The 27,118-nt window shown below is 47.7% G+C and overlaps 2 protein-coding genes and 1 pseudogene across 2 annotated transcripts in view; 1 reads left to right on the forward strand and 2 right to left on the reverse strand.

The window, feature by feature from the left end:
* Positions 1 to 26,515, forward strand: part of NUP210L (nucleoporin 210 like) — a 70,875-nt gene extending 44,360 nt beyond the window's left edge. Inside the window, exons 21-40 of the mRNA XM_029933474.1 lie at positions 674 to 802; positions 1,082 to 1,209; positions 2,049 to 2,181; positions 2,903 to 2,965; positions 3,332 to 3,511; positions 3,888 to 3,968; positions 4,052 to 4,183; positions 7,073 to 7,231; positions 8,164 to 8,255; positions 10,766 to 10,940; positions 11,650 to 11,825; positions 12,646 to 12,863; positions 14,367 to 14,503; positions 16,695 to 16,821; positions 19,289 to 19,438; positions 20,816 to 21,066; positions 21,944 to 22,139; positions 24,716 to 24,820; positions 25,654 to 25,728; positions 25,809 to 26,515. Coding sequence (XP_029789334.1) covers positions 674 to 802; positions 1,082 to 1,209; positions 2,049 to 2,181; positions 2,903 to 2,965; positions 3,332 to 3,511; positions 3,888 to 3,968; positions 4,052 to 4,183; positions 7,073 to 7,231; positions 8,164 to 8,255; positions 10,766 to 10,940; positions 11,650 to 11,825; positions 12,646 to 12,863; positions 14,367 to 14,503; positions 16,695 to 16,821; positions 19,289 to 19,438; positions 20,816 to 21,066; positions 21,944 to 22,139; positions 24,716 to 24,820; positions 25,654 to 25,728; positions 25,809 to 25,909 — 2,808 coding nt within the window. The 3' untranslated portion in view covers positions 25,910 to 26,515. The remainder of the gene's footprint in view (positions 1 to 673; positions 803 to 1,081; positions 1,210 to 2,048; positions 2,182 to 2,902; positions 2,966 to 3,331; positions 3,512 to 3,887; positions 3,969 to 4,051; positions 4,184 to 7,072; positions 7,232 to 8,163; positions 8,256 to 10,765; positions 10,941 to 11,649; positions 11,826 to 12,645; positions 12,864 to 14,366; positions 14,504 to 16,694; positions 16,822 to 19,288; positions 19,439 to 20,815; positions 21,067 to 21,943; positions 22,140 to 24,715; positions 24,821 to 25,653; positions 25,729 to 25,808) is intronic.
* LOC115288887 lies at positions 17,801 to 18,012 on the reverse strand (annotated as a pseudogene).
* On the reverse strand, positions 26,502 to 27,112 carry RPS27 (ribosomal protein S27). Its single transcript, XM_029936102.1, has 3 exons — positions 26,996 to 27,112; positions 26,790 to 26,900; positions 26,502 to 26,590 (listed from the first exon to the last, which is right to left on the reverse strand). Exons 1-3 carry the CDS (start codon positions 27,012 to 27,014, stop codon positions 26,562 to 26,564), a joined length of 159 nt encoding a protein of 52 aa, XP_029791962.1. The 5' UTR covers positions 27,015 to 27,112; the 3' UTR covers positions 26,502 to 26,561.
* Between the last annotated feature and the right edge of the window lie 6 nt (positions 27,113 to 27,118).

Raw genomic sequence — 27,118 nt, forward strand, 5'->3', positions numbered from 1 at the left:
AGGCTCGCCGGGGCCTAAACTTGGGCTCCCAGACTTTACCGGCGCAGGGGATCCGTGCTGAGAGCCCCGATATGCCATTGATTTTATAACCTGAGGACGTGGTGCTCTTAGCCAGGATATGACAACTAATATATTAAGCTGTGTCTTTATAGTGAGCATGCCAAGGCATTTGCTTTTCGTTGACTGTCAGTAATAAAAATAATAACTTACATTAACATAAGTGTATATTTCTTTTCCTTCTAAGAGCACAAAGGAATGTAACTTACCTTGGTGACAGTGCTTGTTTTTAGGGGGGCGGGGTCCAGCACTACCTGCAGGCCCCACACTGGGCAGAAACCCTGGTCCTCCCGGTGGCCCCCCCGCTGCACTGGTGATTTCAGCAGAGACGGACTGGATTTTCTTCATGAAAGCCTTTCCCTGTTCAGAGTTATGAAGCCGGATATGTATATTGTATTTTGCTTGAATTCAGTCAACTTAAACCGTGTTCTTTATCAGTATTTCTTAAGAGTGAGGGTGCATACTGTGCTGTGCCTAAAACCTGTAACGTGACCTCTCAGTTCCCATCACAAAGGAAGTAAGTTGTTGTATTCCGTGCTTTTAGTGAAAGTAGTTGTTTTGCTTATGCTCAGAGCATGTGTGCTTCTTGACCCTGCTGCCGCCTTCTTCCTTCTAGTTAGTTCCAGTGCACCCTGGATCTCTCACCTTGGAGGTCTACGACTTGTGCTTGGCTTTCTTGGGTCCAGCAGTGGCCTACGTCAGGGTGTCAGACATAGAGGAGCTGGAGCTTGATCTGATCGATAAGGTGAGAGCCGCTTGCCGCACCGCGTCAGAGAAGCAGGCCTCGGGCGGCGGGACCTGTGGGGACACCTGGGGCCCGTCCCTCGGGAGCAGCTCCAGTGCCAGGAGACAGACCTTATCAAAGAGCAGCTGACCTGCGCGTGTGGGTTGGGGTTATTTGATCGAAGCCTGCCCAGGAGTAGTCAGCACAACGAAACAGTTTTGTCACCCTCAAAGAGTTATTAGACTGTCCTTGGTGAATGACACACTTCTACTAAAATTATCTTTCTTTTTTAATGACTAGGTTGAAATAGGTAAAACTGTGTTAGTAACTGTGAGGGCTCTTGGCTCTTCCAAACGCCCATTCCGAAATAAATACTTCAGAAACATGGAGCTTAAATTGCAATCAGCTTCTGCCATCGCCACCCTGACGTGAGTGCCACCTCCACGCCTCCTCCTCCCCAGGCTGAGCACCAACCACTCGCGCCCCCTGTGTTCTCTCCTTTTCTGTCCCAGGGCCTTCTGGCCCTGCTCTCCCCGTGTCCTGCTCTGTACAAAGTGCCCCTTCCACGTCCTCAGATGGGTTTTGTGGGACAAACTCACATCTCGTTACTGTTTCCACTTTGTGAAGCTTCTCCTTGGATGCTGCCCCCGGGGGGCTTCACGACAGCGGGTCTGCAGGTCTCTCCCCCGAAGCAGACACGCTGGTGCTCCCCGCTGCGGAAAGGGGGCACAGGACGTCCAAGGCCATTTAGTGTTGGCACTTTTGCCGTTCTTATGTTGACGTTGCCCTTATTTCTTTGGAGCCTTAGAACAAACATTTGACCTTCAGGAGCTTCCTGCCTTTGCCATGAACTTTGTCTTGACTCTGGAAATTCATTTTCTGACTGTTCCTCCAACTGCAGTTAAAAATGAACAGAAAGTGTTAATTAGGCATCTTAGAAAGAAGCACAACGTGCTACTCTTAAAATCACATCTTCCTCAGGCACTCAGTCTGTTAAGCGTCCAACTTCAGCTCAGGTCGTGACTTCACAGTTTGTGAGTTCGAGCCCTGCATGGGGCTCTCTGCTGTTGACATGGAGTCCACTTTGGATCTTCTGTCTCTGTCTTCTCTGCCCTGCCCCAGCTCCCGCACACACGCGCACACACACACACACATACACACACACACATACACTCTCTCTCTCAATCTCTCTCTCTCTCTCAAAAATAAATAAAAACATTTAAAAAAATCAAATCTTTATTACCTAAAAACACGTGTGTCTTTGCAGGCTCATGGAGGAGCAGGATAAGTACTCTGAAAATTATGTCCTTCGAGCTGTCGCTCTTGGGCAGACCACACTTGTAGCTACTGCCAAGGACAGGACGGGGAGGGAATTCACGTCGGCTCCTCGCCAGATTGAGGTAAGGAAAGCATCTCATCCAAAATTCACACCGCATCTTATTTACCTTTATTCATGTTTTTCTGTTTAGTTTGCACAAGTTAAAAATCATTTGATGGAATAAAATGATAATTGTGTAACTCTTTAAACAATATGTAATTTATTTTAGGTTTTTGTTTTTCTGCATAAAAGTAATAGCTTCTTGTAGAAAATTTGGAAAGCAAAAAAAAAAAAAACTAATAAAGACACAAAGAAAATTATCTATAATTCCTCTACTTAAGAGGCAGCCATTTTCATATTTTGGTGTATTTCCCTCACTTTTCCCCTTGCTTATTTTAACGTGGCTGAATCATAGCGCTTTTCTCCTCCTGGTCATGTATCAGGAGTATTTTTTTGTCACTGAGAGCTCGCGGTGGCCGTGTATTGGCACTTGTCAAAGCGGATAACAGGTACCGGAAAGTTCACTTTACTATTTTCTCACTTTTTATGTATGTTTGGAAAAGAAGTTTAAAAAAAGATAATTATAAACATAGCTTTAATGACCACTTTTATTCCAGCAAGTGGATATGCGATTTTTAAGCATTCTCATTTATAATTTTTTGCTACTGTAAATAAGACATATTTATAAATGAAGTAAAATCATGTCTTTATATAGGATTTTTTCCTTACAATAAGCTGTATGATCCTTTATTATAAAATGACTCTAGTCCATCCCTGTTGTCTTTCTGTTTTTCTTCTTCAAGGTGTTTCCTCCATTCAGACTTGTTCCAGAGAAAATGACACTAATTCCAACCAACATGATGCAGGTGACGTCAGAGGCAGGAAACACAGTTTGTCCTTTCTCCTCAGCCCGTCTGCCCCGGCCCGACACAAAACACGCCCTGCCCCCTCCGGGCCTGCCCTGTCTGCTCCCAGCCACGGGCAGCAGGATCTGATACAGAAGAAAATTAGTTCTGTCCTCTCCCCTAATGAACAGGGGATAGATAACCTACCTCTTGGGACCCCATAGATCATGTGTGACACTTGTGTTCCTTCTGCATTTGAGCTAATGTGGGACATGTCTCTTGGGAAGTGGGGGAAGGTAAGAGGTCAAGTTGCTTGAAAAAATGTTGAGAACAGAGAGATGGTCCCTCCCAATGTCCCAGGCGCTCACTGGCGTGTTTAAATTCCAGGTGACGTCTGAAGGTGGCCCCCACCCCCAGTCTGTCATCCACTTCTCCGTCAGTAACCAGACTGTGGCCGTCGTGGACAGGAGGGGGCAGGTTACGGGGAAGGCAGTTGGCACAGCTGTGGTCCACGGCGCCATCCAGACCGTAAACGAGGATACTGGCAAAGTCATCGTGTTTTCCCAGGTGTCGGTTCTTTGTTCTGCTCTGCTTCTACTTTTCCATCTGAGAAGCATGTTGGGGGCTGTGGGATGGTGGGGAGGAGGGTGTCAGCAATGCAGGAAGACCCTTTGAGTCCTTTACCTGACATCCTCTGAACCAAGCATGGGAAATGTGTAATCCTTAGTAAAAAATAAACAAACCACAAACACAGAGTATTTGGCATTGTTATAAGACATAGTCCCTATCTGTAAGGAATTGTTTAGGGAACAAAAACAAACATATATCTACAGCATATTTTCTTATTGAACGCGCCCAGTAACCACGTAGTAGTTACCGTCGGCATCTCCGTCTCCCGCGCGGACAGCCCCTCTTGGCCTAAGCTCGCTCCCCTGTTGCGCAGGACGAGGTGCACGTTGAGGTGGTCCAGCTGAGGGCCGTCCGGGTCCTGGCACCCGCCACTCGACTCATCACAGCGACCGAGGTCAGTCAGGCGGCCCCGCTCGCCGTAGTTCGGCAGTGCCAGCTGGGCAGGGCATGCAGCCCAGCCCCACTTCTTCTTTTCAGATGCCAGTTTATGTCATGGGGGTGACCAGCACCCAGACTCCGTTCTCCTTCAGCAATGCCAACCCCGGACTCACATTCCATTGGTCCATGAGCAAAAGGGATGTATTGGATCTGGTACCCAGGCACTCGGAGGTATGAATTTCTCTGTTTATGATGCTTCCGTAGGGATGTTGATAGTAAATTTACTCTATTTCATCCTCAATTTTAAACTGACTCAGTTTCTAAACTACACACTGTTACTACTTATCTCCTTCCCGCTTGTTCTGTGAACTCTGGCAAATCATATGAGGAATTCAAGTTGAGTACACAGATAATGCTGTGTACTTTTTAATATTCTTTGCTGGAATCCTGGAAAGCGGTGTTTTCTTTAATATTGTTATTTGTGAGCATCTGACTAGTTACATGAGTAACACATTACAAATATGAAAAGTATAGACAGGCACACCTCACTCTACTGTGCTTGGCTTTGTTGTGCTTCATGGATACTGTATTTTTTACAGATGAAAGGCTTGGGGCTACTGCAGTCTGTTGGTGCCATTTTTCCAACAGCATTTGCTCACTCTGTGTCTCTATGTCACATTTTGATAATTCTCACTGTATTTCTAACTTTTTCATTATTGTATTTGTTATGGTGGTCTGTAATCAGTGAGTATGACTCACTGAAAGTTCAGATGATTAACATTTTTTAGCAATAAAGTATTATATGTACATTGTTTTAGATGTAATGCTATTTATTGTATGCCTAATAGACTATAATATAATGTAAACATAACTTTTGTGTGCACTGGGAAACCAGAAAATTTATTTTCTTGCTTTATTGCAATATTTACTTTATTGTGGTGGTCTGACACTGAGCCTGCAGCATCTCTGAGATGAGCCCATGCTTGGTGATAAAGTGAAAATAGCTTTGATGGGGCATCTGGGGGGCTCAGTCCGTGAAATGGTCCAACTCTTCATTTCAGCTCAGGTCATGATCTCACAGCTTATGGGTTCGAGCCCCACATCAGGCTCTGCATTGAGTGTGAGGACCGCTTGGGATTCTTTCTCTCTTCCCCCCTCTCTCTGCCCCTCTTTCTGTCTCCCAAAATAAACTTTAAAAAAGAAAATAAGTTTGATGTCTCAATGCACATAGCGTTAAGCTTTATTCAGAAACCTGAGAAAGAAAAAAAAGGAAAAGGTGGATGCTACTGACTTTACCTCTGTTACAACATTGTTGCCTCATTGTCGCTTTGAGAGAACCCACCCAAGGTGGTCTGGGCGCAGCGGCAGCGGCCTGGGCCTCGAAGGAAGAGCCTGTGGCTGAGTTATCCAGTAGGTCATGACTCAGTGCCCATGAGAATGAAGAATCAGAGGCAGAACTTCGGGAGGGAGCAGATGGGTGATTCATAAGGTATATCTGGAGCCAGCTAAAAAGAAAAGAGAAGTCTGAAAAACAGCTACAAAATCTATTTGCCATTCTTCTAAAAATATCCTAGATCTGTAGTCTAGGGAAAGTTCTGTCTGCCATGGACTCCCTGAGCCTGGCTCTACTTGGGATGAGGAGAGAGGGAACTGGGCTCAGTTTGGCAGAGTTCTACACAGGGATTCGACTCTTCTGGACTAGCAAACGGGTGGCGTGAGAACGGGCTGCGCTGGGCCTCAGCGTCTGTCCTGCTTCTCCTTCCTGCTTCTCCCTTCCTCCAGCTTCATCTGAGACACCACTCACAGGGCGCCTGGTGGGTCAGTAGGTTAAGTGTCCGACTCCATCTCGGCTGAGGTCATGATCTCAACAGTTTGTGGGTTCGAGCCCCACATTGGGCTCTGCACTGATGGCATGGAGCCTGCTTGGGACTCTCTCTCCCTCGCCCTTGCTGCCCCTCCCCTGCTCGCTCTGCCTCAAAATAAATAAATTAAAACTTAAAAAAATATTTTTTAATTAAAAATAAAAAAATGAAGCACTACTCTTTTCTCCAGGAGAATAAATGATTGAGGGCCACACAGAGTTTCTTCTCCTTCCTGAGACCCTGCACAGGAGAAGCAAGGGGTGACGTGGCAAGAGAAAGAAAGGTCTCCAGTGCCCCACATGTGGGGGCGGCCTGCGCTGTGGTGTCACCGTGTGGAGATTCACTCGGATCAGACAATCATCACTTATAAATCACTTGCTTTAGGAAATTTTTATGTAGGGGAGGAGGGAAGGTGATTTTGGAACTTGGGACTCTGTGAATCAGGAGAGCTAGAAAAGAGGTCTTGAGGGCTCTGGACAACAGAACGGCAGGAGAGATGGTACGAAGCAAGTGCCCGGCGGACAGGCAGGTGCGCACCTCAGCATCGGCCTGTGTCGGCCCTGCCTTCCCGACGGCCCTGTCCTGTCTGGGCCAGAAGGGCGAGGGGCGCAGTGGGGAGGCGGTCCGGGAGTGTGAGCACAGTCCTGCAACCCGAGCTCTCCTCTCCTACCCTTGCTTCCTGGCCTCCGCTCTGAACTCCAGGGGTAGATTGCCTCACTTCTTCCAACTCAGGTCCGACTGTCCGAACCCATTTAGGAATCCCTTCCTTTATTTCCATTCCTCTGTCAATGGACTGACCTCAAGGTAACATGAGGCTCTCACAGAGGCTTGCCAGAGTTAGTGGAGCACAACACAGAGCTCGCTTGAGGGGTGACTGTGTTGCTGGGAATTTGAAGATAAATAACTCTGAAAATAATTGTTCATACTCTAGCTCTTTTCTATAGATATATCTAGTGTCTATTTTCCTTATTATTACAACACAGAGGGATGGGCACAGTGATAATTAATGAATATATTTTTTTTAATTTTTAAATGTTTCTATTAGAGAGAACACACAAGCAGAGGAGGGGCAGAGAAAGAGAGGGAGACAGAATCCAAAGCAGACTCCAGGCTCTGAGCTGTCAGCACAGAGCCTGACGTGGGACTCGAACCCACATACCATGAAATCATGACCTGAGCAGAACTTGGATGCTCAACCAACTGAGCCACCCAGGCGCTCCAACTAATGAATATTTCTTAATCCATTTCTGTTTTCTAGGTTTTCCTCCAGCTCCCAGTAGAGAAGAACTTTGCAATGGTTGTCCACACGAAAGCAGCTGGTCGGACCAGTATCAGAGTCACTGTCCGCTGTATGAACAGTTCCTCTGGGCAGCTTGAAGGGGGCTTGTTGGAGCTGTCTGATGAAGTTCAGATATTGGTAAAGTCCCAAACCTGAATCTTTTTTTTTTTCCCCCTCTCTTGCTCTCTCTCTCTCAAAAATAAATAATAAAAGATGGAAAAAAAATTTTTTTAAACATAGGGATGAATCACTAGAATCTACTCCTGAAATATGCTAACTAACTTGGATGTAAATTAAAAATAAATAAATAAAAAGAAAGTGTAGAACAATGCACTCCCCTCAACTCCCCACACAGTGAACACGGGATATGAAACCATAGTGTCTAAAGGGATTCGTTTCTGAACTGCTCTGCCGACCCGGGTGGTGTGGCGCCTTGCGCTTAGCTGTAGTCACAGGCTTAGAGGGGGGTCCAAGCCCACCTGCCGGGAAGGCGTAAGAGCACGGATGGTTGGTTCCTACTGGTGTTTTCAGGCTAAAAGCTGACTGGCCCTGTTGTTGTTAGAGTTCAAAAGAAAAAGTGTCATTTGTGGGGGACAAGTAAGTTTCTCTACCTCTGAATTTGGGCCTGATTTTTTTTCTTTCTCTTTTTCTACTTGTTTCCTTTATTTTGGCTTTGGTTCAGTGAAGGACAGAGGAAAGAGCACGTTACTAGCAGGTGGAGAACCTGAATAGTGTCCTTTGCTAATTTGTTATTATAGGTTTTTTGTTCTCAAATCCTTTTTCAAAAGGTTACTAGAGCTAAAATTAGAAATTTCAGAATTATTTTATGCTTAATATCTAAGTGATACAGAGGATGTGGCTCGTGTGAATACTGTCAGAAGCGGGGCTGGTATTAGATTTGTGCTCTAGAATACCGAGGTGGGTGTGAGGTGTCTGGCTCAGTCAGAAAGGAGGGTCGTGGACCCTTAGCCTGAGCTGATGAGGCCGACTGGATTTTAGTTGTCGGTGTGTGAGCAAAGTCACCGTTGGTCTTCTCCAGAAATGAGGAAGAACTCATTTTCTCATTATAGGTGTTTGAAAAACTCCAACTGTTCTTTCCAGAGTGCCAGCCTGGGAGAATTCTGATGCCCATGAATTCCCAGCTCAGACTGCATACCAACAGGTGAGGAGAATGGAGAAGGGCAGGCCAGCCGCTAACCTTACCCTCAGGAAAACGTTGATCATGGAAAACACTGTTGCCTTCTGGGTGATTTTTCTAACCCACAAATAATTTTTTTAGTTGCAGTGAAATTTACATAACCTAAAATTAACCATTTTAAAGTGGGCAGTTTGGTGGCATTTAGTGTATCAGAGTATTGTGTAGCCAGCACCCCTGGTTCCAGAATATTTTCATAATCACCGAAGCATCGCCCGTCAGCAGTCACTCGCCGTCTTCCTGTCCTCTCAGCCTCTGGCAGCCACCAGAGACTGATACACGAACGTGGCTCTCCCTTACCTGGGAGCATGCGGCACGGGGCCTTTCTGTCGGCTTCTTTCAGGCAGCATGTTTTCGAGGCTCATGTCCATTATCGCGTGTATCGGCGTTTCACTCTTTTTTATGACTAAGTAATACTCCATGGTGTGAACAGAACATCTTTAGTTTATCCATTCATCTGTTGTCGAACATTTGGGTTGTTTTCACCTTTAGGCTGTTGCAAATAGTGCTGCTATGAACGTTCACCTACAACTATTTGTTTGAATACCTATGATAAATGTGTGATGGGATTTGATTTTTAAAGACATGAGCAGACCTAAATGTGTAGGACCGGAAGCCATCAAAATCGCGGAGGAGAAAACAGGCAAAAACCTCTCTGAACCCAGTTGCAGCTACTTCTTACTCAACATGTCTCCAGAGGCAAGGGAAACAAAAGCAGAAACAATTGGGACCTCAGCAAGATAAAAGGTTTTGAGGCGCCTGGGTCGCTCAGTCAGTTAAGCACCCAACTCTGGCTCAGGTCATGATCTTGCAGTTCATGAGTTCGAGCCCTGCGTTGGGCTCTGTGCTGACAGCTCAGAGCCTGGAGCCTGCTTCAGATTCTGTGTCTTCGTCTCTCTGTCTGCCCCTCCCCTGCTCATGCCTGGTCTCTCTCTTTCAAAAATAAATTAAGATTAGAAAAAAAAAAGATAAAAAGTTTCTGCACAGCAGAAGAAACAATCAGCAAAACTGAAAGGCAACTGATGGAATTGGAGAAGATATTTGAAAATGACAGATAAAGGGTTAGTATCCAAAATCTGTAAAGAACTTAATCAAAGTCAACACCCAAAAAACAATCCAGTAAAGAATTGGGCAAAAGACATGAATAGACACTTTTCCAAAGAAGACATCCAGATGGCTAACAGACACATGAAAATGCTCCAAATCAGTCATCATCAGGGAAATACAAATCAGAACCACAATGAGCTACCACCTTGTACCAGCTGGAATGGGTAAAATTAACAACTCAGTCAACGACAAATGTTGACGAGGACGAGGAGAAAGAGGAACCCTTTGGCGCTGCTGCTGGGAACGCAGACTGGCGCAGCCGCTCTGGAAAACAGTGTGGAGGCTCCTCAGGAAGTTAAAGATAGGGGCGCCCGGGGGGCTCAGTCGGTTAAGTGTCCGGCTTCGGCTCAGGTCATGATCTCATGGTTCGTGGGTTCAAGCCCCGCGTTGGGCTCTGTGCTGACAGCTCAGAGCCTGGAGCCTGTCTTCAGATTCTGTGTCTCCCTCTCTCTCTGACCTCCCCTGCTCGCACTGTCTCTCTCTGGCTCTCAAAAAAAAAATTTAATTAAAAACATTTTTTAAAAACTTAAAAAAAAAAAAAAACTACCCTACGACCTAGCAATTGCACTACTGGGAATTTATCCAAAGGACACAGGTGTGCTGTGTCAAAGGGGCACATGCACCCCAATGTTTATAGCAGCACTTTTGACAACAGCCAAAGTATGGAAAGAGCCCAAATGTCCATCGATGGATGAATGGATAAAGAAGATGTCACACACACACACACACACACACACACACACACACGAATATCACTTGGCAATCAAAAAGAAAGAAATCTTGCCATTTGCAACAAAGTAGATGGAACTAGAGTGTATTGTGCTAAGCAAAGTTAGAGAAAGATAAATATATGACTTCACTCCTGTGGAACTTAAGATATAAAACAGATGAACATAAGGGAACGGAAGCAAAAGTAATATAAAAGCAGGAAAATGTAAGAGACTCTTAAATATAGAAAACAAACTGAGGGTTGATTGGGGTGGGGTTGGAGGACGGACTGAAGGGCCAGGGGACACTCAGGAGGCCCCTCGTTGGGACGAGTGCTGGGTGTTACACGTGGGGGCTGGGTCACTGGTTTCTACTCCTGAAATCATTATTGCACTACAGGCTAACTAGCTTGGATGTGAATTTGTCAAAAAAATTAATAATAAAAACAAAACCTAAAAATAAATAAATACGTGAATAGATAAATATAAAACAAATAAATAAAGACATGGACATAGTCCAAAGGCAGACTTTTACTCACGGAACAAATAAGCACACAACGTGGAGAAATGCAGGCCTCTTCCTCTGAGCACAGCGTCCAGCGGGGACCCTTTCTTTCCGGTCAGAACCCGCCAGAGAGGCCCCTTGTTCCGTTTGTTCCCTAGGGAAGGGGCCGCCTCCGTGAGCTCCCGGGTCCTCAGGGGCTCCCCTGACCCGTCGGTCGTGGAGGAGGATGGCAAGGGGCTCCTGAGAGCTGGCTCCATTGCCGGCACTGCCGTGTTGGAAGTCACTTCTGTAGAACCTTTTGGAGTCAACCAAACAACCATAACTGGAGTTCAGGTGAGAGGCAGCTTTCCTGGTTTGAGAACTAGAATCTTCTCTGGAAGTCAGAACAAACTGTAAGGTAAGACATCTTGACATGGGTATGAGCCATCAAATTAAAGTAGCTATTAGAAGCCTTGTCATAAAAGGGATTCGCCTCAAATTGATTCCCTTCTGGGCAGCTTTGGCAAAAGGATGTGCAACAAGGGTAGAACTATTGCTGTCAAAATTCGGCTTTCTTATTAGAATTTAAAAACTCAGTCTAACACGCAAACGTCTCACATTCTGCAGCCGCCACGCTGCTCTGCTAACCGGGCCGAAGCCCCGGGCGGCCGCAGCGCGGTCTGCGCTGGGCGGACGGAAAGTCCGAGAATGCGCGCGCTTAGAGGAAGGCCCGCAGGACGGAGCGAGGCGCGCGGCTGGCCTTGCCGCTTCACACCGCAGCTCGCACGTGTGAAAACACAGCTACAGCGTCCCTGAGGAGTGACCGGTCGTGTAGCAAGAAGTATGGAGCCCTCTGCACAAAACAGATGAAGTGTGTGCATCCTTTCCGTGGAAGCTCCCGTGGCTCCACACTCCTGCAGCTTGAATCACGAGCGAACCGTTTCCTGTCCCGGCCCGTTTCTTCCACTCTGATTCCAGCCCCTGCAGATCAGGAGCGGCCTCCTGTTGTGGACTGCGGACTTCAGAGTCCGCCACGCTCCTCTCCCTGCTTCTTCCCCCACAGGTGGCACCAGTGGCGTACCTCCGAGTGAGCAGCCAGCCCAGGCTGTACGCGGCCCGCGGGAGGGGCCTGCCAGCCTTCCCCTTGGGCGTGTCTCTCACCTTCACTGTCCACTTCTACAGCGGCGTCGGGGAGAAGTTCCACACGCACAACGCCCAGCTCCATCTGGCTCTGAACAGGTGTGGGGGCGGAGGAGTGCTGTGCGCGCTCTGGTAGACGTTGTGCGGATGGCCAGGGCTGTACAGTGTAGCTCCAGTGAATTCTTTTCCTGCTCTCGACTCGGAATCTAAGCTTTATTTTTCATTAGGATGGAAAACACCAGAATGATGTTGGTTGTTTAATGAAGAAAAATTTCAGGGTGTCTTGAATCTTTCAATCCCTAGTTCACACAAAGCCCCCAGAGGGAGCTGGTTGGAGTAGTATTATCAAAAATCTGAACCGGGGCGGGGGCGCACGTGGCTGACTCAGTCATTTGGGCATCTGACTCTCGATTTTGGCTCTGGTCATGATCTCATCGTTTGGGGGATTGAGCCCCACATCAGGCTCTGTGCTAAGGAGCCTGCTTGGCGTCCTCTCTCCTCTCTCCCTGCCCCTCCCCCACTTGCATGCACTCTCTCTCAAAATAAATAAATAAACTTTAAAAAAAGCTGCACTGGAAAACAAAGTCTTAATTTTAAGAAAAGGGCTTACTAGCTACTCTATATATGAAGGTAATAGACCTGACCTCTGGCCACCCCTTGCTTGCCCTCAACCATCAAATTCTTTCTTGGGGCGCGTGGCTGGCTCAGTCAGTGGAGCACATGACTCTTGATCTCAGGGTTGTGAGTTTAAGCCCCATGTGGGCAGAGATCACTGAGATTTTTTAAAAAACTAAAAAAAAAAGAATTCCTTCTGAACCTTTGAGCTGTTGAACTGAAAATGCTGTGGTCAGCTCTGCTACCAGAGTGGGTCCTAACAATGATCTTTCAGAGATTTCTGCCTTTTTTTGTCTCCTTTCAGAGATGACCTGCTGCTGATCAGGCCAGGGAAGAGGAACTACACTTACGTGGCCCAGGCCGTGAACGCGGGGGTGACGCTGGTGGGGATCTGGGACCGGAGGCACCCGGGCATGGCGGACTATGTCCCCATCGCTGTGGAACACGCCATCGAGCCGGACACGCAGCTCACCTTCGTGGGAGACGTCCTCTGCTTCCAGACCCACCTCCTCGGCCCCGCCGGTGCGGACGCTTTCCCTTCACCGCGTAGCCGGCGGGGTGGGGCAGCACTCATCCCCTAGAGAAGCTTTTCAAGCTGACTTGCAGTCTGAGGACCGAAGGGTGCCTGGTTGGCTCAGTCAGTAGAGGATATGGCTCTAGATCTTGGGGTTATCGATTCGAGCCCCACCTTAGGTGCAGAGATTACCTAAATAAAATCTTAAAAAATCTGAGGCCCTCTCTGAGAAAGAAAGAAGTGTGTGCATGTTAACTGATAGTTCTGCCCACTGCCCATTTGTCTCAGAAGTCAGCCAGGAATATTGACCACACACCTCCTGAACGCATAGCTTGCTATGTTATTATGTCGATGGTACAGTTACTTTGACTTCTGCACCATTCCCAGCTTTGGAAGGAGGGCAATTGATAAATTGAAGAGTAATAAAGGATGGAACGAAAGGAAGAAAGGGCAGTAAGGCTTTGGCCCCAAGAACTGACTGTGAGAACGCAGCTTTGTGCGGGCATTTGAAGGCCTAACTGGAAATATCATCACTGTAGGAGGGCTCAGCCGTGTCCTGGGCTGACCTGTCCTGCTGATAAGCAGAGTGTTTCTGTCCTCAGCAGTCTGTGGAGTTCAGGAAGGTCAGTCTTTGGTTAGGAAACGAGGGTTACTTCTCTGGGGCTGCAGGAGGCATATCACAAAGTGCTGTGCTTAGAAGTCATCCATCCAGGCTGGACTGGCAGGGATGGTGTCGGTGTGGCTCTGGAAACTCTTCCGGGAAGTGTGGATACAGGTGGACGAGTACAGACTTGTATATTTAGGGCCAGACTCTGTAGATTTTGGGCTTGATGCAAGGGGCGGCCACTCAGCCCAGGTCAGGCCCGCAGTCCTGTAACAACTGATTTGCAGGCAACCGCTACCAACACATAATCCAGAGCCAGTGAGCTAACGCTGCTTTAGAGCTGACAGACTTAGAATTATCAAGAGATGATTGTTCATCTCTGGTCAGTGAGCCATTTTCACTTTACCCCATGCTAGGTTTTGTCAGGATTGTCTATCTTCCATTCTGGAATTGTTGGGCATCCTGAAGCTATACTGCTCTGGATGACCAAGTGCCAGGATCCATGATCTAACACAAACTCAAGGTCACATTCCTCTGCCACCTTGAGACTTAAGCCAAAGCAACAAAACTCTCCTTCCAGTCTTGTAGTCTTCTGCTGGTGTCTGCCCATCAGTAGCTGAAAGAGAGTTACCCCTGTGTGTATGAAGAGTTCCCAAGGAGAACAGTTACGGTCTCTAACTAGGGAGCTCCTTCTGTGGTTCTGAAGGTCCATAGTCCTTGTTTTATTTTGTGGGTATGATGGACCACAAAGGGGAGCCTGACACTCGGAAAATCAAGTTCTCTTCAAAGCTGGATGCTCCTCCGAGGAGGAGAGATCTGTGTGCCTGAATGGTCTACTGACTGGGAATCTTCATACACCGATTTCTATCAGAGTTTGTGGCCATGTGCTTTCTCGTGTTTTTCCTAGGTGAACCCGGGATATGGATGATTTCTGCTAACAACATTGTCCAGACAGACACTGACACCGGGGTGGGTGTGGCCAGGAATCCGGGAATAGCAACCATCTTTCATGACATCCCAGGAGTGGTGAAAACGTACCGAGAGGTAACCCTACTAAGGCCAGGATGACTCTCTCCGTATCTGGGAGTGTGCATGTGGGAAACACGTCCGCTGGGGGCGGGGAGGGAATGCCTGGCAGGCTCAGTCAGTGGAGCACGTGATTCTTGATCTTGAAGTTGTTGAGTCTGAGCCCCATGTTGGGTATAGAGATTACTTAAAAAATAAATAAATAAATAAATAAAACCTTAGAAAGAAAAAAAGGGATGGAGAGAGGAAGCAAGCAAGCACATGAAATGCACATGTCAAATATGAAGCTAGAGGGGCGCCTGGGTGGCTCAGTCGGCTATGCAGCCGGCTTCGGCTCAGGTCATGGTCTAGCAGTTCATGAGTTCGAGCCCCATGTCAGGCTCTGTGCTGACAGCTCAGAGCCTGCAGCCTGCTTCAGATTGTGTCTCTCTCTGCCCCTCCCCTGGTCTTTCTCTGTCTTTCAAAAATAAATAAATAAATAAATAATTTTTTAAGTAAAAATAAAGCTAGCCAGAAAACTTTACTGGAACACATAAACAGTGATTAGGATTCTTAACCAGGAAAAAAAAATAAAGGATTTTTTTTTAAATGTCTTTTATTTATTTTTTGAGAGATAGAGAGAAACAGTGCGAGCAGGGGGGCAGAGAGAGAGGGAGACACAGAATCTGAAGCAGCTCCAGGCTCTGAGCTAGCGGTCAGCACAGAGCCTGATGCGGAGCTTGAACCCATGAATCATGAGATCATGACCTGAGCTGAGGCCGGACGCTTAACCAACTGAGCCACCCAGGCGCCCATAAATAAAAGGATTCTTAACCAGAAAAATGACTAGTGTGATTTTATACTTTAAAATATCACTGTGGGGACGCCTGGGTGGCTCAATTAAGCTTCCAAGTTTTGATTTTGGCTCAGGTTGTGATCTCACAGTTCCTGAGTTTGAGCTCTGCATCAGGCTCTGCACTGTCAGTGGGGGTTCTCTCTGCCCCTCCCCTGCTCACACTCTTTCTCAAAATAAACTTAAAACAATTTTTAAATAATAAATGAACATTAAAAAATAAAATATCACCGTCACTGGTTGGTACTTGACCACAGGGCAAGGGTCGAAGCTGGGAAGCTGCCCTTGCAGTGGTCCAGGTGAGATATGATGGTGGATGGGGGCCAGGCTGGTACCAGGAGGTGGTGAGAAGTTGATCAGATTCTGATCGGGTAGAGCCAGGAGAATTTCCTCGCAGATTGTATGTAATGAGTGCGAGAGAATCAAGAATGACTTCAGGTTTAAGAAAAAAAAATGACTTTAGGTTTTTGATTGAATAAAAGGACAGAATCGCCATCCTCTGAAATGCAAGTGAAACAGTTTTGGCGAGAAGAGGGGTCAGTCTGGGGCATGTAAGGTGGAGTGCCTGTCTGCTAGACGTCGGAGGGCTGTGTGACGCCGTGATTTTTAAACAAAAAATAAAAATACCTACAGCATAAGATAGAACATTACACATATATTGAGAGAAACAAAGTACTTTGAGGTTTCAGAAAAGGTTGAGATTACATGCAAGAGAAAACTGTGAACAAAGTTGCACTTGTCTTCAAGGGCATTTTATTACGTATTTTTAAGATTTTATTTTTAAGCATTCTGGACAGCCAGCGTGGGGCTTGAACCCACAAACCCCCAATCAAGAGTCACACACTTCATGGACTGAGCCAGCCAGATGCCCCCAGTTTTTTAAAGATTTAACTTTTAAGCATAAATAATTTTAAAAAATTTTTTAATGTTTTTTAAATTTATTTTTGAGAGAGAGAGAGAGACAGCACAAGCAGGGAAGAGTCAGAGAGAGAAAGAGACACAGAATCTGAAGCAGGCTGCAGGCCCTGAGCTGTCAGCACAGAGCCCGATGTGGGGGCTCGAACCTGAGCCTAAGCCAGATGCTTAACCGACTGAGCCCCCCAGGCACCCCAAGGATAAAGGAATTTTAATAGGAAGTCATACAGAGGGAAGATGTCAAACGGAATAATCAATAAAGACCTTTTAGGGAAAAAAATGTTATTTTCTTCTCAAAGGTGAACAGATGCTGTGGTTCTGGAATACGTGATGAAGTAGAAGCGCAGCGTGTGCTTGTGTGAACCGGATGCTCTTTGGCTGAACAAGTTCTGAAGAGCGGAGAGGGAGGAAACACGATTTTCTAAGGACTTAGATGCAGGTTTTCCTTTGGTTTGCCGACAGGTGGTGGTCAGTGCATCATCAAGGCTGACGCTCAGCTACGACCTCAGGACCCACCTCACCAGTACCCCCAGCTCAGCTGTGTTTAAGCTCTTCATCACCACTGGCAGGAACGGTGCAAATCTGAAAGGTCAGGAGTCTCTTTATAGGCCTGGGTTACTGTTTCCACCTTTCCCATCTTCCTTCAATTCATTTGCCCCCTTGACGAGTAACCCAGATTTCTTTTTACTTGAAAATTGCCTCCACCTCAACAAATAAATCATTGACACCTGTGACCTCAAAAAAAAATGACTGGATCTCAGGTTTTGAAATAGGGGCAACCTAGTCACTGTTGCCTTTGTAGTTCTAATCGTGCCTGAGAACAGGAGGTGGCCTAAACCAGGGATTTCCAAACATGGCTGATTTTCCAGGTTACTCAAGGAAATGTTTTAAAAATACAATCTTAGGCTCCATCCAGAGATTTAATAAGTTTGGGATAAGACCTAGGACACAATTCTTTTCAAGCTTCCCTAGATTTAAGAATTGTTGGACTAGGCGACATCTGAACGGTTACTGGCTCAGCAAATTTACGTTGTGCATTTGTTATTTTGTTCTGTACTGGGCTACAGTTTGCTGTCCACATTCGATCTTAGCCAAAAGGCCGAGAAGTGATACAGTTTGCTGTCCAAAAAGGGTGGCGGGGGCACCTGGCTGGCTCAGCCAGCAGAGCATGCAGTTCTTGATCTCAGGGTTGTGAATTCGTGCCCCACATTGGACTCAGAGACTACTTTTAAAAAATGGTAATAAGGATGCCTGATTCTTGATTACGGTTCATGTCCTGATCTTGTCGTTTGTAAGTTTGAGCCCTGAGTTAGGCTCCACACTAAAGTGTGGAGCCTGCTTGGGATTCTATCTCTCCTCTTCTCTCTCTGCGCTTCCTGTACTCTCTCTCTCAAAATAATTAAACAAACTTTAAATTAAAATACAAGAAACTCCTAATAGATTCCATGTGCTATGTTAGCAATTTTTATATATTTTTATCTCATTTAACAATCTTACATAGTAATTCTTTTTTTTAAGTTTGTTTTGAGAGAGAGTGCACATATGTGAATGGGGGGAGGGGCAGAGAGAGCGGGAGAGAGCGAATCCAAGCAGGCTCCACATTGTCACCACTGAGCAGGCTGTAGAGCTCTCTCTCACAAACCATGAGATTATGACCTGAGCTAAAATCAAGACTCAGACACTTAACCGACTGAGCCACCCAGGTGTCCCAATTATCATTATTTTAAACTGATAAGAACAGATACTACACATGATCTTAGCCAAAAGGCCGAGAAGCGATTTATCATTATTTTAAAGATGAGAAATATTGGAGCACCTGGGTGGCTCGCTTGAGCTTTGGACTTCAGCTCAGGTCATGATCTCACAGTTCGTGAGTTCAAGCCCCACATTGGGCTCTGTGCTGACAGCTCGGAGCCTGGAGCCTGCTTCCTGCTTCAGATTCTGTGTCTCCCTCTCTCTCTGACCCTCCCCACTCAAGGTCTGTCTCTCTCAAAAAATAAACATTAAAAAAAATTTTATTAATGAGGAATACTGAGTGTTAAGGGCAAGTAGCCTGCATAAGGTAACAACTAGTCTGTGGGAGAAATGGTAGATCTGCCCCACTCCAAAGTCCATGTAAATTACTTCTTTTTTAAAGGAAGAACAAATTCCAGATTTTGGGGTGGGGGCAAGCAAACACAACCAAAGAGAAAGTCATAATTACTGCCTATAAAACTTTATTTTATTAAAAAAAGGTTAAGGGTTTGTTTTTGAAAGAGAGTGTGTGAGTGGAGGAGGGGCAGAGAGAGAGGGAGATGTAGAACCCGAAGCAGCTCCAGGCTCCCAGCTGTCAGCACAGAGCCCCACGTGGGGCTCAAGCTCATAAACCATGAGATCAAGACCTGAGCGGAAGTAGGACGCTCAACTGACTGAGCCACCCAGGCCCCCCTGTTTTTTGTTTGTTTTGTTTTGTTTATTTAAATAATCTCTACACCCAAAATCGGGCTCAAACTGACGACTCTGAGATTAAGAGTCACACACTCCTGCCTGAGCCAGCCAGATACCCACCCCTTAAAAAAAATTTTTTTTCATGTTTGTTTATTTTTGAGAGAGAGAAAGAGCATGAGCACAAGCAGGGGAGGGACAGAGAGAGAGGAGACACAGAATCCGAAGCAGGATCCAGGCTCCGAGATGTCAACATAGAGGCTGATGTGGGACTTGAACTCCTGATCCTGAGCCAAAGTCAGACACTTAACTGAGCCACCCAGGTGCCCCCTTTTTAAAACATTTTCTTTAATGTTTATTTTTGAGAGAAAGAGCAAGTGAGAGCAGGGGAGGGGCAGAGAGAGGTGGACAGAGGATCTGAAGCAGGCTCTGTGCTGACAGCAGAGAGCCCTCTATGGGGCTCAAACTCGCAAACCGTGAGATCATGACCTGAGCTGAATGAAGTCAGGTACTTAACTGACTGGGCCCCCCAGGCGCCGCCTCCTGCTTTTGTAAAATCAAGCTACTGCTTCTATATGTCTCTTCTTTTGCCGATTCTTATGACCGCTATTTACCTCTTTTCTGCTCATTAGGATCCTGCACCTCAAGCCAGGCCTTGGCCATTACAACGGTCCTTCTCCCCGAGACCCTTGTCCTGTGCCATGTGCAGTTCACTAATACTTTGCTAGACATCCCAGCAAGCAGGGTCTTCCGTGTGCACGTGGGCTTCAGCCTGGAGAGAGGTGAGTCCCAGCCCCTGGATCTGGAGCCCTTGCTTCCGTCTGTGCACCGCGGTCACTTCCGTACTGGAACGCATCTGGACTTCCCAGCCGCGTCCGCCTCGTCTCCCGTAGAACTGGGGCAGCTTGTCTCAGGCGGCATCTCCGTTCAGTCCATCCAAGGATGCTCGACACATCCCTGGAACACCCTATGCTTTTCTTCTGTCGTTTACTGTTTTCTTCTTCACTGGTCTTTGTTATCTCTGGGCTTTTTTTCCCAGGAAGTAGCAATGCTTGAATGTTATTGTTGAATTGAAGGATATTCCAAGCAGAGGAGCATGAACTAGCAGGAAGTAGAAATAGCCGGGACATTGGAATGGCTTCATAGAAATCAGCTGATCTAAAATGAGGATTTGTGTCAAACACAGGCCAAAATAGGACAGTGCTCCAGCCTAGAAGCAGCACTGCCGGCCAGCGGTGGGGTGCAAGGAGAGAGCGGCTCCTGGGGGCAGGCCCACTCAGCACGTGGTGGGCCCTGAGCAGAATGCCCCGTGCCAGGGGCAGGCTCCGGGTGTGCCAGGGGGAGCAAGCAGGGCTTTTGCCGTCACTAGTGCCGCGCAGGGTGACCCATCACAGAGGGGAGGCACGGCCTGCTGCAGAGGCAGAAAGAGGAGCAGCATCTGACTCCTTAGATCGGGGATCAGAGTGCGGTTTTACAGAGAAATGGGAAGATGACGAGGAGTGTGCTAGATATAAGAGGCCAGGACACCCAGGCACGAGAGGGCCTACAGCTTGGCAGGCCCCAAAATGGAGACAGAGGAGCAGGAGGCAAGGGGGCTGGTGAGGGGCCAAGGCAGCAATCCCAGCGTGAAGTGACGAGGGTCTGGCCCAGAGTCACAGGGAGATCCTAACGGAGGGGCAGGTGCCAGAGACATTTCAGAGGAGTTACAGGAAGATTTAGAGGATGATTGGACATAGAAGTGAAGGAAAGGGTGTCTGTGAAAAGACACGGAGTTTGAGCATGGCTAACTAGAACACGGTGCTGGTGCCAGAAGTACGGCCATCGAGATAACGGTTTGAGAGGCGTGCCTAACCCACGCTCAGGGCGTCTTTCACAAACCCCTTCCTGATCTTGGCCACACTTGGTCAGTACTTCATTCTGTGTCCCCTTCATCCCTGTTTGCAAGGCGGTCTTCACGGCTCCCTGACATGGTGATTTAAACAAGCTCAGCCGTGGTCGCCCGGGCTGGGTTTTTCTGTCGGAATCCACCTCACTAGTGGGCGGTAGGCTGCTAGTAGTGGACAAGGTTGAGTTTGCTTCCTTTTTTTCTTCCTCTTCTAAGTCAGTTGGCTCAATAGAGTCTCTGAACCTCCCTGCTCAGTTTTTCATCTTTTCTTCAGGGGTTTATGTCTGCCTAATCAAGGTTCGAAGCCAGTCAGAGGAGCTGCGCCAGGCCCTGAGCGTGGCTGACACCGCAGTCTATGGGTGGGCCACGCTGGCCAGTGAGCGCAGCAGGAACGGAAAGCAAAGAATCCTCATTCCCTTCATCCCAGCCTTTTACATCAACCAGTCAGAATTGGTTCTTGGCCACAGACAAGCTGTCGGGGAGCTAAGAGTGCTGGGGGTGGACAGAGTTCTGGAGGAGCTAGAGGTATGTGAAGGACGGAACCGAAACATAACCGAAGTCAGGGTTTTGACAAAGGACTCCTCATTCCTAGCCGAAGGCCGAAGGGACAGTCCTCGAGTGACTTGATAAAATTCAATACAGGGAGTTCTTGAAACAGAACGTAGAGAACCTGTCTCCTCCACAATGCCAGGGGCCTCCGCGTGCAAACTTGAGGTCATGAGTGGTCAGTCTGGATGCAAGAGAAGACCAGGGCCTCTTAAAGCCATCTTCAGGATTCTAGTTTAAAACTCTTTTGAAGCCTATTTTTATTTTCACAGATCATTTTCTTCCCTCATCTATTTTTTTTTAATGCTTTTTATTTTATTTTTGAGAGACAGAGGAGTGGGGTAGGGTCCGAGAGAGAGGGAGATGCAGAATCTGAAGCAGGCTCCAGGCTCTGAGCTAGCTGTCCGCACAGCCTAACGCAGAGCTTGAACCCAGGAACTGTGAAATCATGACCCGAGTTGAAGCTTAACCGACTGAGCCACCCAGGCGCCCCATCTCGTCTTTTTTTAACATTTATTCATTTTTGAGAGAGAGAGAGAGAGAGAGAGAGAGAGTACAAGTGGGGGAGGGGAAGAGAGAGAGACACAGAATCCAGAGTAGCAGGCTCCAGGCTCTGAGCTGTCAGCGCGGAGCCTGACACAAGGCTCAAACCGATGAGCGGCGAGATCATGACCTGAGCCGAAGTCGGATGCTTAACCGACTGCGCCGCCCTGGCGCCCTTTCCCTGTCTACGTGAACACACCTAGGCCAAGCAGCCATATTGCTATCTGGGAATACAGGCGTCTTCGTGTATCTTTAAGCTTGATACAAAACTGACTCTTCTGTCAGACAAGTGCCATTTTCTCTCTCCTCCAAGGTCTTCCCCAGCTCCCCAGTTCTGGTCGTCTCTGGCCGCAGGCACTCCTCCCTCACGCCTGGCCTGGTGGTCTATCCTGTGCGAGTGGCCAACTTCACCTCCCTCCAGCAGACGTCCCCCGTTTTCATCAACATTTCCTGTGTGCTCACCGGTCAGAGCGAGGCTGTGCTAGTGAGAGCTCGGAAGTCTGGTGCAGGTGAGCGCGGGGGCCCGTACAGCCCCGTGGGACCACCCAGGTACCGCTTGGCTCAGTTCGTGAGAGACATTCAGCCCCTGGAGCACAATTACTCAAACTCGCTGGGGCCCAGATGTTTCTTCCCCAAGTCTACACAAAATGCAGCCTCACGCAGCTTCCCCATCACGGAGATGCTCTACGTGACTTACCTGCTCCGGAGGGGTTAGGTCAGGGCAACATGAGCTTCTCCGCTTCGTCAAATGTACCCTTTAAACCTCTTGATAAATGTTTCTTCAAAAGTGTCTGGCAGATCTTTCTGCATCAAGCAAGTGGCAAAGGGTGATAAACCCAGAACTAAATCTTAGCTTTCCACAATCCTGACTCTAGCCACTAGCCGGTTTGGAAACCACACCAGGTCTAGCCGGGACAGGGACACACGCAGTGCTGGAAGGTTCCGCGAGCCAGGGAGCCTCCTCCTCCTCGGGCCCCTCTGCCTGCTCACCCTCTGGAGAAACTGTTCTTCCAACCACTGGGCGTGAATTGGATTGAACCCTGGTTCGCCTCCAGTGGGAGGAAGGCGTTTCTGCAGGCCCCTAAGAGCTACTGGCCATGCCCGACACGCGTTTCATATGCAGTTTGTTCTCTCCTAACTCTGAGGTGAAGGTTTTACCCTTTAAGGGTTGAGGAAATGGAAGAGCACCCAGGTGGCTCAGTTGGTTAAGCATCCAACTTTGGCTTAAGTCATGATCTCCCAGTTCCTGGGTTTGAGCCCCATGTTGGGCTCTGTGCTAACAGCTTGGAACCTGCTTTGGGTTGTGGTCTCCTCCTCTTTCTGCTCCTCCCCCACTCATGCTCTCTCTTATCAAAAATAAACATTAAAAAGAAAAAAAAAAGCTGAGGAAATGGAGATGTTCAAGGTCCCAGAACTAGAAACAATGTTCAGCTCTAACCTGTGATATTTGTTTTTACATCTAGAGTTAATGGGTTTCTGCCAAGGTCCACAGATGGAATTCAAGGTGCCCATGACCTTCAGTGGGGGAAATATTTTATTTCAAGTTATTTTCAATTAACTTCTACTGAAAGTTAGTATTTCCACTGATTTTATGAATATAAGCAATAGACCACAGTAACAGCAGTGTGACTTTGTCACCAACAGGATTCAGATATTTTCAGGTTCCAATTATTAGATTTCAAAATTCACTTCAAAATTACATAAAAATTAGTTATTATATCTGAGGCTAGATCTCTCATGTCTAAAGCATGACTGTTTTACAAAAAGGCTATCTAACTTTTTGTTAAGTGTTTAAAGTACTTATACCTATGTCACAATTAAGTTTTTTCCATTTTAACTTTTATGTAACTGGCTTCTTTTTTAATACTTATTTTTGAGAGAGCAAGAGAATGAATCTAAAGCAGGCTCCAGGGTCTGAGCTGTCAGCAGAGCCCAACACAGAGCTCAAACTCTGAGATCATGACCTGAGCCCACCCAGGTGCCCCATAATTGGTTTCCTTTATTCCTACACATTTTTTTCACATTTAAAAACATTCTGATAGGATCCACAGGCTTCACCAGACTGCCCAAGCTGTGCATGGCAAAATAAATGGTTAAGAACCCCTGCACTTCTCAGAGACCTGAGGGACCAGTGGGAACAATACACGGCAGGGAGGAGCGATCGAAGATCCAACCCAGCCGTCAGCTCATTTACACAAGCACCTGAGTGCCCAGAAGCATATGCCAGGCATGGTCCCTACTGCAGAAATCAGATTTAAGACAGAGCCTGACTGCAGAGAGAGTAATTAGTTCAGGGTAGCCAGAACAGAGTTCTAGAAAGGCTGATGATGTCCATCAATTTTATTTGGACTCTTCCCCTGTAAACACTGGAAAGCCCGAAGCTTTTGACAGCAGGACCAGATTACAGGTTAGTATAGAGAATTTGTATTTAAAGCAACCTCAAACCGTCCTTCAGAGAGAAGCAGTTTGTAAACCGTTCTGGAACAAATTCCCAGGAGAGAGAAGACCAGAGGTTTGAGGGCCTGTATTTGGGATGCAGACAAAGAACCAGGTAGAGAAAGCCAAGTTCAGGGAGTCTGGTGGGGAAGGAGTTCCTTCCTAGACACGAAGAATCTGAAATAACCCAAGTCAGATATCGAATGTACTTCAAAAGGTTTTACTGGGGACAAATCAGAATGCTCCCTAGAAACGAGATCCCGAGTAAAAAAAGGGCAAGGAGACCCCTGGGATTTAAGAGGGGGTTAGTGAACCAGAGAGGTTTCAGGTTAGAGGAATTAGAACTACAAGTTCAGTCGCCACAACCACAGATTTGGTGGAGAGAAGCAGGTCACTTGGAGTTAAAGTACATGGATGTTTAAGGTACTTAAATATCCATTTGTAAGTGGAGGAGAAATCCAAGGTTCAAGGATTGCCGTTTATCACCTAGGAGACAGGAGCAAGCCAAAAACCGATAGAGAAGCCAAGCACACGATTTGCCTCTTTAAGAGCTGCTGCTGGATACCCATGACCGCACGTGTGTAAGTGCAGCCACCTGCCCTGGAACGCTAAGTACCGACAGCACTGTTTTGTTTTGACCAATGCACAGATCAGTGTGAGGACGCCGGCGTCCTCCGCAAGTTCCTGGGCTCTCCCGAGACTGTTCTCTTTACCCTCTTTGCAGTGCTGGCATCGACAGCGTTGGTCTTTCTAGGTAAGGAGCCCTCATCACCGTATCACGTCACTCATGACAAGCAGTTGGAACTCAGCCTCCTTAGTCCTTGTCACCTAGTGGATGAAAGGTCCTACTCAACTTCCCACCAAAAAGCAATAATTATGCTGCAGGTGACACCCCCCACTCAGTAGACACCACTGCTAAACCTTGAGACAATGGCTGGTTTTGCTCAGATTCATAGCTATCATAGAGAAAAAACAACGCGCTATTGTCTACACCCGCATTTTTCTCTCACCTTTTTAAAGCTGAAAGTCGTGGGGTGCCTAGGGGGCTCCATTGGTTAAGCATTTGGCTTCGGCTCAGGTCATGATCTCACATTAGTGGGTTCAAGCCCTACATCGGGCTCTGTGCTGACAGCTGGCTCAAAGCCTGGAGTCTGCTTCGGATTCTGTGTCTCCCTCTCTGACCCTCCCCTGCCTCTCTCTCAAAAATAAGCAAAAAACATTAAAAAAATAAAGTTGAAATTGAGAGACCCAGCAAGAGTGGGGTAGGGGAAGAGAGGAGAGACAGAGGTCGAGAATCCCAAGCAGGCTCTGCACTGTCTACATGGAGCCTGCCTTGGGGCTCAAGCCCATGAACTGTGAGATCATGACCTAAGTCAAAACCAAGAGTCAGACAGTTAAATGACTGAGCCACCCAGGCGCCCCTAAACTGACATACTTCAAAAATCACTAGAAGTAGTTCCGATGCTGTTACAAAATTAAAGTGTTCCTTTTTCATAGTAATACTTAAATGTCAGTTCAACTTGCCTAGGAAGGTCTTCTTCCAACAAAAACGATCTGCCTCTGGTGACCTCTTCCTTGCTCTTCTAGCTTACAACGCCTTCTTAAACAAGACACAGGCCGTCCCAGTGGTCTACGTACCAGCTCTAGGAGCACCCCAAACAGGTAAACCGCACCTTCACATTTGCCAAGTTCGAATATCCATGTTTATTGACCTGTCATCTGTCTTCCCGCTTTATTTCCAGGTTCTTTTATCCCCACACGTTCTGCCCCTTCTTTCACGAGTCCACGGCCCCCACCAGCCCAGAATCAGCCACGACACTGGCTGTGGAGTGTAAGGCACTGACTTCCACCCCGACAAGTCACCTCACCTGTAGAAGACTGGAGATTTCTAGTCCAGGAGCCATAACCTCCAAACAAGGCTCCTGAAAATTATAAATAAAGAACCTTGAGCTATTCTGCACTAACGTGGTATGTTGGACTGCGGGTCTTTTTAGTAGTTTGAGAGAGCACGTGTGCGCAGCTCCAGCAGCGGGATGAGCAGAGCAAGAGCGTCCCAACGAGGCTCCACGCTGACAGCAAGGGGCCTGACACCAGCCTTGGACCCAGGAGATCAGGCCCTAAACTCAGAGAAGACCCAGATGCTTAACCGATGGAGCCACCCAGGCGACCCCGGACTGTGTTTGAGAGACCAACTGCTGATTCTTAATTCTAAAAACAAAAGTAATAGGAAATGCCCCATTTACATAGTATCTCAAACTTTTATCACGTTCTGAAGGTCGATTCAACGAGCCTCGATGGACAGAAAGGTCCCAAACGGACCTTTCAAGTACTCGACCACTTACTTGCCTCCAAATGTCTCTAACAGTCCACTCTTCTGCTTGCCCCTCAACACTTAGAGTAGGAACGTCCTAGCAGTAACACACAGACAATAAACAGAACGTATCCAAAATCTGTTTATTGGGTTAGTTCCCCACTCATGTTGACGCAGGGTGCTTTTAGTGCTGCTTCCGTCGGAAGGAGCATCCTGGAAGGAAAAGGTGCCGAGGTTACCGGAGGGCAGCGCGCGGGCGTCGCCCCCACGGAGCCCCGCTCGGCCATCCCCCGGCGTCCGGGCTTCGCGCCTCGGAAGGAACACGCGGCTTCCGGAACTTTTCTCCGGGGGAGGCGGGTGGGCTGCGCGGCCTTTGAAGCGAGGAGCGCCCGACCCCACGCACCGACCTTACCTTCTGTGAGCCTTGCTTTTCCTCCCGTCGGTTGGCACAGGACGGTGGAGCAGCCCACACACAGCACCACCGTCTGCGCGTGGCTGAACACGGTGGTGATTTTGTAGCACCCTGCGAAGCCACGAGCGGGGAGTCGGGGCCAGTCCGGGCCCCGGCCCCCCACCCCCGCCCCGGGACCCCGAGCGGCCCCCGGCCCCGAGCCTCACCCGGACACTTCACGTCCATGAAGTAGGAGTTGGGGCTCTGCACCAGGCGCTTCTTCTTGTGCTTCCTCTTCTCCTCCTCCGGGGACGGGTGCAGGAGGTCCTTCGCGAGCTGCGGGAGGCACA

This window comes from Suricata suricatta, chromosome 3, assembly GCF_006229205.1.
Source record: "Suricata suricatta isolate VVHF042 chromosome 3, meerkat_22Aug2017_6uvM2_HiC, whole genome shotgun sequence".
NCBI lineage: Eukaryota > Metazoa > Chordata > Mammalia > Carnivora > Herpestidae > Suricata > Suricata suricatta.